This window comes from Physcomitrium patens, chromosome 22, assembly GCF_059467195.1.
Source record: "Physcomitrium patens ecotype Gransden chromosome 22, ASM5946719v1, whole genome shotgun sequence".
Lineage (NCBI taxonomy): Eukaryota > Viridiplantae > Streptophyta > Bryopsida > Funariales > Funariaceae > Physcomitrium > Physcomitrium patens.
Window position 1 is genome coordinate 14,123,489 of NC_143431.1, and position 10,874 is coordinate 14,134,362.

A 10,874-nucleotide genomic window follows, 5' to 3' on the forward strand; every position below is an offset into this window, starting at 1 on the left:
GGTGTGCTTTGTTGATGAAAAATTGAGATTAGATCTTTTGTATAGATTAGGATGAGTTTTGGTTGGATGAATTTATGAAACTTTAAAAAAAAAACCATCGTGCTTCTATCTCAAAACCTTCTGCAATTTTATTTTTATTTGAAAAAATCTTAATTAGAACCCTTCTCTTAAAATTTTAAATAATTGAATAATTGTTGAAATTTTAATAGAAAAAAAGATTAAAAAAATATATTAAAGACAAATGTGTGCAGTTACACACAATTGATATCATTAAATCCAATTCAATCATACAATGCAAGTAACTACATCATCTGTTAAACATGATTTTAAAGTTTTAACCTCCACTCATCCAGCCCCAATGGATACATACAATGCAAGTCAATGATCAATATTGAGGCACAAAGCAACACCTTGAAGCACCCAATGGGAAGGGTGGATGGTGGTGGAGAGGTCAGCTTCGAAGATGAGACCAACTCCCATGGCATTCCGCCGTGCTTGTGTCACATACACAGGTGTTCGAAATGTGTTGGTGAGTTTCAGCTTGTTTCCTTCTATGGGAATGATGTGCAGTATCGGGAGCTCCACAACTAAGATTTTGGGGTCCTGGGATATGGCATACAGACGACCTCCACTTGTATCAAAACCACACATCCTACAAAATCTTTTCCTTTCTAATACAATTCCCAAACTCACCCCATCCTCACTCAGAGTACATGAATACATTGCACAGTCCCAATAAAAACATGGGCATAAAAACAATTCCAATAGTTAACTGGCATTAATATGTTGGGGTTAAAGGAGGACCCAACAAATTACTGGGAATGTAGGTGGAACAATACTGTGGGTGTGAGAAGAGAGGGTGGAGACAAGGTGTGAGAGAATGTGTTAGGGGGTATGAAAAGAAGAGAGAGAGTGTGTGTGAGAGAGAGAGAGAGAGAGAGAGAGATGCACCTGAGTCCTGAGCATGAGGGTGTCTGGGTTCCAAGAGGCACCCTCCAGGTAGAGCCCTGTTACATAGCATCCATCCTGGGGCTTGTCCTTAATCTCATCTGGGTGCATGTAGGGTGTGACTTGTGTGTAGATGCTGGATTGGTCAAGGGGCCATCCTTTGGCACGGCATGTGCTCTGCACAAGTGCTGCTATGAAGGTCTCTGGAATGTGGAGGCCGGACATCCACATCACCACTGGCTCTCCGACCTCAATCCATTTCTTATATTGCTGATAGCGCCTTTGGAACCATGCCATCCATGCTGGCAGCATCTTCTGAGTCTACAACACCCACAATCCACCACACCACATCACTTCACTCTCACACTTCTATCTGTATTGATGCATCCAGGTCACAGTTAGCATCACCATGCCATGGTTTTAACAATGCTATGCCTTTTTTTTCTTTAGAGGAAAAGTATGTACAAAAATCATCTGTTGTTTGCTAATGCACAAATACATAAAATAGTACTTGCATGGGAGGATGTTTTGTCATAGCTCTTCAGTGTTATCATTTTTTTATTTGTTGTATTTTTAAAAATAAAAAATTACAATTATTAAAAAGAAGAAAAAGAAAATAATAAAAGCTTGAGAAATCCACAAAGCAAACCCTGAAGGTGTAAACCAGGGAGATATGTCAGTTCAAAGCATGTGTTACTTGTGCAGTCATCTTGCGCCACATGGAAGGTAATTCTCCATTGAAGAGAGCAGTTGACAAGTCATCAAGGTCTGTGCTCATGCCAATTTCACCTGTTCCATGTAGTCTCATGTCAAAGTGGGTCTGTTGCTGCATTGGCTGACATGATGCAAGGGACCTGGAAACCTACTCTTTCTCTTCCCTTTCTATCATTAACCCTCAATCTCAGATGATCATGCATTGGTCTAGGGCACACATTGGACTTACCTCCTAAAGCTCTTTGTAAATGAAATAAGCTGTTCCCCATGGTATCTACTAGTCTGTTCCACCTCTCCACTTCTTGCAGCAACACCACCTGTTGTTTGAGGACAAAACTCAAAAAATAAATTCAGAATTCAAATAATACCTTTCAATTATTTAAACAATGATTTATTAGGAAAGAAAAATAGGAACACTTGGTTTTAATCAAGAGAGATTGCAATGCTGTGCAGTGGCTGAATTGGGAACAAATCCTGGAGAGAGGAGCTGTGGATGATGATCCTGACCTGCATAGGGGATGGGATTCCTATCTGTTTCCTCAAGGCTGGGAGGTCAAATGGTAGTGGTATTTTGGTAAGCAGGTCAGCCGCAATCCTGTCAACAATGTCTTCCTGGCGGGTGCCATCACTACCACCTGCTGCACTAGGCTGCATGCTCACCAAGTCCTTCCACAAGGTTTTGGTGCTGCTGGAGTAGTAGCTGATGTCTGCATTGGGGTGCAGACCAAACACTTGTGGAGATTGCACAATAGGCAACTCCCCAATGTAGTGTATGTAGTGGTCTCTGTGCCCAGTCTCTGGCAGCCTGTACACAATGGACTCACCCGTGGAGGCAAAGAACATGAAGGGATGCACCTTATCAAACAGGAAGTCCCCCAGGTACTCCTCCAGATATGTTGTGAGGATTCTTCTATCAAAGGAATCTGATACCCTACCTCCATACATGGCCTCCCCTATCAAATACCTCAATGTGCCCCATGGAATTTGGTCATCCTTGTTGTCAAATGCTTTTTTCAGATATGTTGATATCAATGCCAAGCTACAACCAAAACACCACCATTCCCCCTTATTTTCTCTTTGCATTGATATAAAACATACTCATTCTCTTGTACCAAAGCATGTATTTTTTAAAAAACTTATAAAATTAGTATGTTTTACATTCTAACCATAAACTTGATATGAAAATAATTTATTCTGTCTAAATTCATATGTTTCTGATGTACATGTTTTAAATTCTAAATAAAGTAGTTATTGATAATAGCATGTATATGATGATGTGAAACTAAGATTTTTTTATTTTATTTTATTTTATTTTATTTTTCCCCCTATAAACTTGTACCTAATACGCAAGTCTGTTTCATTAAAATCATAAGGAACATTCTATCCAAGTCTTCCATATTTCCGCCGCTCTTGTACCACTGCATGAAAAAATGCTACCACAAAGACCTACAAAATATTGTCATTGATTCTGTTAATGAGAATTTTAATCTGCATCTGATATTTTAATAGAAAATTAAAATATCCTAAGTATGAAATATTGTTTTATCCAGTAAGTTGACCATTGTATATTATTCAAATAGTAATAATAATAGTAATGATAACCCCATTTAAAATGATGAATTGCATGAAAAAGGGTTCTGAAATTTTCAGAGAAAATTGTATCAATAAGCAATTGTAAAAATAATTTGAAAATTGTTAGAAAATATAATATCTACATTTTCTGGGAGGAAGTTGATATTTTGATTGTTTCACACATATTGTGCTTATCTTGTTCATAACATTCTTTGATTTGATTTTTTGGTCAATTCTCCTCTAACAACCTCCAATAAGGGTAATGTGTAGGAGAAGTGAGGTTTCGTTTTAGTGTGCACTTTACCACAATCTTCACTTAGCATTGGGAGGAGGACCAAGAGAAGCATGATGGCAGACAGAGGAGGATGAAGTTTGGGAACCACCTGAGGTCGATAAGCAAAGTGAGGGCATTCAGCAAGGTTCTCTTCACTGATCTTGGTATATGAGGAGCGCAAATTGAGCTTCAGTCCATTGGGGGGCTCTGCCACCACCTTCAGGCTCCGCTGCAGGATGCCCAGGGGGAATGTGGATGTGGGCTCTGTTGTCAGCCACAGCCGGAAGTCATTGTGGGGCTTCACTAGTTTCTCCAAGATTTTTTCCAGGGTCTTCAGCCAGGATGGGAGCAAATGGCAGTTTTGAAGCATCACCCACAAACCCCGCATGGAACCCTGCTCTATCTGCTCTGCTGCCTTTGGACCCATCCCTGGTGCCCCCCAGTGCCATCCCCACCTTCCTTGTTAGTTGGTATTTGCATTCTCATGAAAGGAAGAGGGATGGAGATGTCATTCATGTTGGTACTCAAAATACCAAATGGTGCAGGGACATTCATTTGGCATGGCAGTTTTTAGAGTGATAAGGTGTGAAGAAGCATTTTAATCATGATGTTGTCACCTTGCCCAAGAGCCATGTATTTCAGCTTTTGCCCTGGTTTGAACCCCATTTCTTCACCAAGGTTGAATATGTCAAAAGCAGGGTCTGCACCTGGACTTAGGATAAAAACTATGGGCATCATGGATGAACTTTGAGTGTGGATGGCTTTGTAATCTAGTACAGGAGGCATTATGTACTTCTCTCCCATGACCTTCATCACATATTACTGTCACAAGATATATTGCATTGTGGTGAACAATTTGGTACTAAGTCATGATCAATTTTTGCATACAAATGTTATTCAATCACCATATAACCATCACATTGTAGTTAAATATATATATATATATATATATATATATATATATATGGTTTCAACAAGTACGTACAGTCAAAGAAACTGTGATTCTGTCTATGCGGAAGCAACGCAGGACCATGAGTTGCTCAAAAGTTTCAAGTTTCTCTGAAAATCCTCCAGGCATGGGCATTGCTTCTGGACGGGCTTCATTATACCTGCACATGGTTTTGAAAATATAATAATATTTATGCTCTCATCACAGCTCAATTGTGACCATGCTGAAATCTTCCAGTTTCATATTAATGTTTTCATAAGTGTGTACATGACAACATCCAACTTCAGTAATGAATGAGTTGTGGAAGATGATAGTCATGCAGCAAGATCATGTTCATGGATCATAGTATAAATATGAATGATTTAAAAAATGAACCCTTAGATGTATGCTTGTGGTGTTGGGAAGTTTAAATGCTAGTGAGTCATTCTAAAGAGCCAAAAAGAATGGGTGGAGGAAAACCAGCACTGGTTTATTACACAATTAAATGCCTTGGAGAATACAAGACTTGATGATATCTACATGTGTAACATGATGACAAGATGTGTGCACTAGGGAGCAAACAATTGTGCTACTGTTAAAATAAAATAAAATAAAATCCTATTTGCTTAACATGCTCATTATAGTGATTTGAAAAGTGTTTTGGCAGATGGATGGATGGATGGATGGATGGATATAAGGAGTAAAAATGGTGAGCAAAGCAAGAATGATGGAGTCAGGGGTGAATTACCAAGCTTGCCATTCCTCCTCATGATCTTCAAAGTGCAGGCCCAATTCATGGAAAGTTGGAGCCAAGGCAAAGAGGGCAGTCATGTCCTGCCATCCCTGCTCAGAGAACCATGTAGGGAAGGGGTTGGGCTTGAGGGCCTTCTCAAGGGACAAGTTGCCCTTAAGGAAGAAGTCCAGATGCTGCTGATTGAGAAGGTTGTCCCCCTTGAGAATACCCAAGGTGAACTGGAAAGACAGCATTAGCTTGTGCTTCTCAAATAGGCCCATGCATGCATGATTGTAGAGGTCACTTGTCAAAGCATCCATGATATTACTCAGCCGCCCCTCTAGTGTCTTATGCTTCTGGCTAGTAGGAAGAGAGATGCCAAAAACCTCCAGAAATGAATTCAAAGAGTACTCATACATGTTGTTGATGGCAGAGAGGTTGCTCAGCACAAAAAATAAGATGGCACCTCGCTTGGCTGCAGGAAAATACCTTTCCCGAAGCTGCAACAAAATCCATATCCTCATCATCAATACACCATAACCTTTGCCTCAATCTCCCTATCTTATGTTCTCTCAAGGAATCAGAAAAAAACTTGTGTATGTTCACGACAAGACTGAACATTTTGCTTGCAAAATCATGAGTAGTTGAATCATCAATAATACCTTTTATTCCTCAAGGCACATATCTTAACAGATTATGCAATCTCAAGGCCTTGATATAATTATAATTGATGACTACTAATTACAGCACTACTACAAAATCCTAAATGAAAGTTGAAGGACTGTTGGTAGTATGATTTGATGTTAAAATTGAAATTGTAAAATTTTAAAAAATAAGTGGCTAAGGGTCTAAAATCATGTCTTGAATTGGTGCTTTAAGGCCTCAACATTAAAAAAATAATGTCATTATTAATTGTATCCCAAAAATCCAAGCCTCGTTTAATACTTTTATACAGATCACTTCAAGTTACATCTAATAAATATGACCTCCACTGTGCCTTAAATCTTGAAAGACAAACAGTAAATTGATCATTGAATAGAACTAGTTTGCAATTGGAAATGGCTGCTAAGCCATCGTATTGTGTGATAATGGGTGAAGAGCATACCATGTTTATTTCAACAGATGTTTCTTGAGCCATGGCTAGCTTCACTGCGATTTCACTTGCCTTTGATTTAGTGATCTCTAGTGTTGCAATTAATTCATGGTTATCTAGGATATTTCCTGTGGCAGCACTCAGTTCCTTAACACATGACACCCATAAACACCTCCATCTCCATTAATTTAGAACATGGTAAAAAACAAATCTGTATTATGGTAATAAAATTGTAAGCAAATCTCAAACAACAGAAGATATCTTCTTATCACTGAAAACTCAAGTGGACAAAATCACAAAATTACTTGTAACAGTGTGTCCTCAAGTTACTTTAATAATGCCTTGTTTTCACCAGTTTCAATAACCAGCTTCTCTCTTAGTTGCTCCAAGTCTGGCCTTTCATGTCCCACCTAATGAATTTCAAAACAACTAAAGAATATTTTAAATGCCTTCCACTCTCGTTCAATTATTGATCGTGAGCTTGGCTGTGACAAAAAAAAAGTGTGTGTGTGTGTGTGTGTGTGTGTGTTCATTTTAAAGTAAGGAACAAATACCCTTAAGATTACTGGTAGATACATTCTAAAGTATGCTCAGCTCATTGGTGCCCAGATGAGGTGACATTCATGTCCTGGGTGCTAAGAGGAGGAGGAGGATACACAGGTGATTTGCAGCATTGCTATCCTACACCATGTTGCTACAGCATTGCCCCCAAACCAAGCACAGACTCCCTTGCAATGTTTGATTTCAGTTTCAAACCACACATCACAGATTTAGTGTTCCCATGGCATGATTTCAAAGAAATCTTTCTTAGACTTACAGTTGCATTCAGAAGCTGTGCTTAGAGACCTTGTTCTGTTACACAATAGTTAATAATCAGTGTCTTTCCAGAAATTTCTGGCCCATATTCTGGATTGGGCAGCTTACTCACAAGATAAAGTCTGAAATTTTCATCCTGAACAGGGAAATTAGACAGTGTATGTTATTAACATTAACTGTATTGATGATTGTGATAACTGATATTTTTTAAAAATAGATACATTACTAAGAAAAGCAGTGACATTGCAAATTTTCATGTGATGGATATATTGAAAAAAAAAAACAAAACAAAACAAAACAAGTATCTGTAATGATTGTTTTGAACAAATGAAAACCTGCTGTGCAATGGGACAATGATACAATTTGCAAAATATAAGAAATAAAGAAATGAGAATGCATAAAAAATAACTTATCTATTTTCCTAGCTTCTAGATAAGCATTCTTTGAAAATTAATTTATTATTAATAATGTAAAAAATGAATAATTTTTAAAAATTTAACTAATATCCTTTTTAATGCTAAGCAAAATTGTATGAAAACAATGTTAGAACAACAGAGCAGAAAATCCTACCCAATCAATTTCTTTATCACCAAGTTTCACAGTCTTTCTTCCTCCTGGTCCAGAAGTTGTAATTTTTTCTAGTATGGGATCAATGATTGGATCTATGTATTCATCCACATTTTCAAACATGAATGGGAATCCATATTGAATTGCCAATTCCAACTGCTTCAGAAAATCTGTGTCATTAAATGTTCATATTTGACCTTCCAGCATTTTTCCTTCTTTTTTCTTTATCCAATTGATGGCCTAGTCATTTCATGCCACTTACATGGATGAGCTTCTAACTTTGTTGGCTTTGTGAATAATGACCTCTGATTCAATATGTTCTAATAGCTATTCAAATTTTCTTTCTACATTGTTTTAGTGAATATAAAAATAAGTATTTAAATGGATGTGTCTCTTACCTGAAGCTGTGGATCAATGCAAAGAGGGAAACGTGAGCCCTTGGTAGTAAGAATTCCATTCTGAATGGAAAGATCATTGGATGGAAGCCCTTGACTGTTCCAAGTGTTGATCTCAACTTCAGTTGATAAAAGGTTCTCAAGATTTAAAGGATCACTCACTGGAACCTTTCTTTTCAGAAGGTCTAAGGACTATGTCCCTAACAAGTCCTCATGTGTGAAACACAAGGTTTCCTCCCACTCCAAGCTTCTTGTGAAGTCATTGATGTAAGTGCATTTGTAGGACACCTATTCCTTGTATACATTGCATTCTCCACAGCTTCCGTCCAAAATTCATGCCCAAGATTTTGAGCATAAATCATACTCCTTGCCATCTCCACAATAGTTCGATTTGCTCTTTCAGCAACTCCATTTTATTGTGGAGTATAGGTATGGAAGTTTGTCTTGCAATACCATGAATCTTCAAATACTCATCAAAATGCTTTGACAAATACTCACCTCTATTGTCTGTACGCAACATCTTGATCTTGCACTCACATTGCTTCTCCACAAGTGCCTTAAATTCCTTAAACTTTGAAAAGCATTCACTCTTGGATTTAAGGATGAAAATCCATACCTTCCTTGAAAAGTCATCAATAAATGTAACAAAGTACTTTGATCCTGCCATTGATGGTGTCCTCATAGGTCCACAAACATCAGAATGTACAATCTCCAACAATTTGGTTGCACGTGTTGCAACTCTACTTGGAAATGAAGCTCTTTGTTGTTTGCCTTGAATACAACCTTCACAAGTAAGATTTGTGCATGAATGACCAAGATCTAAGCCACTAACCATGGATTGGAGCTCCTTCATACTTTTGGCGTTCAAATGATCAAGGCGTCGATGCCAAATGCCAAACTTGTCTTGATCTTGTGGAAATTCAGCAAATGCCGCCACTTCAACTCCATTCACCTTCTTACAATTGATGAAGTAAAGATTGCCATCTCTAAAGCCTTTCAAAAGATTATCTCCATCCATTGTCTTCACAAAGCATCCATTCATATCAAATTGTACCTTACAACCATGAGAAACAAGTTTACTCACCGAAAGAAGGTTCTTCTTTATCTTTTGCACATGTAACACTTCTTTTAATCTGATCTTCTTCATTTGATTCTTCACAACAATCTCCTCCACAATGGAGCCAATTCCAATGGCTTGCACCATGCCATTATCTCCTAACCATACTTTTGTTGTTAGAAAAGTCTCATAAGTGTCAAATGAACACTTGTATGGAGTCATGAGCTTAGTAGCACCCGAATCAATGATCCATTAGGACATGGCAGCCATAGATGTGCCTCCATTTGCCATGAATGCATAATCATCTCCACCAACTTCATCACATGCATTGTTAGCATTTTCTGTATCTCTTTTCTTGGCCTTGTAACAATTTCGTGCAAAATGACCCGGTTTTCCACAAATGAAGCAAGTTCTTGTATTGCTTCTCACATTGTTACGTTGGTTGGAATAGGTACGTTTACATTGTCTTAAGAAGAGAGCTGAATCTTCACTTTGATGCTCCTTCACTTCCCTTTTAGTTACTTCATATGCAAGTCTTGATGTCACATAGTCCATTGTAAGCTCCTTCAACCTCAAAGACTCCAATGCCACAATGAGGTAGTTGTAGGACTCGGAAAGACTCATGAGTAGAGTCATGACAATGTCACCATCCTCTAAAGGCTTGTTAACAATTGTTAGTTGATTTGCAAGAGCCTTTACCTTATTAACATGTGCCATGAGGTCTTCACCTTCTTCCATCTTATAAGTGAAGAATTTCCTTCTTGTGAAGAGGATGTTGGACAAGTTCTTGCTCTCATATATGTTGCAAAGTATCTTCCATGCTTCTGCTGGTCCTTTGCAATGGATAATGTGAGAAAAGTTGGCTTCATCCAAATTGGTGGCAATCATGCCAAAAGCCTTCTTTTCACGTCTTTTGAAGTTCTTGTGGTCCTTAGGGCTTGCATCTATGCTTGGAGGGTCTTCACTGTCATCTACAATATCCCAAAGGTCCAAAGACGCCAACAAAAGCTCCATTTTGACCTTCCAATGGTAGAAATTATTGCCTCTAAACTTCTCAATCACTCTCAAACCTTCACCCTCACTAGGATCCATGTCTAAGGAGGAGTGTATCAAAAAATATTGAGAAAAGGAGTCTCTAAAAGCTTAAAATCACCAAATGAAGTTTGCACTAGCAGAATCTGAGAATGCCATTTTATGAACAAAAGAGTGATATCTCACTGGAAATACTATCAACTCAACTTGTGAAGCTTTCTTCAAGTAATTGCACCCTCATGGAACTCACAATCACTGGTCTTAATCTCTTTTATTGAGAGAAAGAACACTATAAGCATAACACAAGTAAGTAGAAATCTGCAAGGTTGCACATGAGAGAACTGTGGAATGAAATGGTTCTCTCTTCCAACTCTAGTTAGTAATAGATGGTAGTTGTTGCCCTAAAAGGACTTCTTCTACCATTTGACTTTTACACATATGCTCCTTGGATCCTTTGGCTCATACCACGAGGATATCCAAGGATCCTAGGATCCTATGGCATCTTACATACCACGAGGGTATCCTATGCCATATACTAATTACTCTTACCTAGTTCTTTGGATATTCCCTAGGACACACTTTATCCTCTTGACTTTGACTCTTTGTCCTTGATCGCATCCTATGTCCATAGGATGCATTTTCTATATGCCAAGAGTCAAGCCTTTGACCATTAGCAACTTACCTAAGGTAATATCTTTTACGAGATAACTTATTCTACTTTAACTATTATCTATTCATCTTTATC

General features: G+C 38.1%; 3 protein-coding genes and 1 long non-coding RNA gene across 4 annotated transcripts; all 4 read right to left on the minus strand.

The window, feature by feature from the left end:
- Positions 1-200: 200 nt before the first annotated feature.
- LOC112275274 (dynein-1-alpha heavy chain, flagellar inner arm I1 complex) lies at positions 201-1,996 on the minus strand. Its single transcript, XM_024505505.3, has 4 exons — positions 1,892-1,996; positions 1,646-1,737; positions 952-1,269; positions 201-603 (listed from the first exon to the last, which is right to left on the minus strand). Exons 1-4 carry the CDS (start codon positions 1,929-1,931, stop codon positions 379-381), a joined length of 675 nt encoding a protein of 224 aa, XP_024361273.1. The 5' UTR covers positions 1,932-1,996; the 3' UTR covers positions 201-378.
- Positions 1,997-2,561: 565 nt separating this feature from the next.
- Positions 2,562-4,320, minus strand: LOC112275005 (dynein-1-alpha heavy chain, flagellar inner arm I1 complex-like). Its single transcript, XM_024504917.3, has 4 exons — positions 4,126-4,320; positions 3,618-3,937; positions 3,002-3,108; positions 2,562-2,701 (listed from the first exon to the last, which is right to left on the minus strand). Exons 1-3 carry the CDS (start codon positions 4,310-4,312, stop codon positions 3,043-3,045), a joined length of 573 nt encoding a protein of 190 aa, XP_024360685.2. The 5' UTR covers positions 4,313-4,320; the 3' UTR covers positions 2,562-2,701; positions 3,002-3,042.
- Positions 4,321-4,471: 151 nt separating this feature from the next.
- On the minus strand, positions 4,472-6,583 carry LOC141044754 (dynein-1-alpha heavy chain, flagellar inner arm I1 complex-like). The gene is made up of 4 exons (XM_090246296.1): positions 6,568-6,583; positions 6,275-6,409; positions 5,185-5,669; positions 4,472-4,617 (listed from the first exon to the last, which is right to left on the minus strand). The coding sequence occupies exons 2-4, from the start codon at positions 6,305-6,307 to the stop codon at positions 4,479-4,481; spliced, it is 657 nt and encodes a 218-aa protein (XP_090102422.1). The 5' UTR covers positions 6,308-6,409; positions 6,568-6,583; the 3' UTR covers positions 4,472-4,478.
- A 211-nt stretch (positions 6,584-6,794) lies between these two features.
- LOC149986666 (uncharacterized) lies at positions 6,795-8,143 on the minus strand. The gene is made up of 3 exons (XR_016500162.1): positions 8,044-8,143; positions 7,649-7,885; positions 6,795-7,214 (listed from the first exon to the last, which is right to left on the minus strand). It is a non-coding gene; the product is annotated as an uncharacterized LOC149986666 (long non-coding RNA).
- Between the last annotated feature and the right edge of the window lie 2,731 nt (positions 8,144-10,874).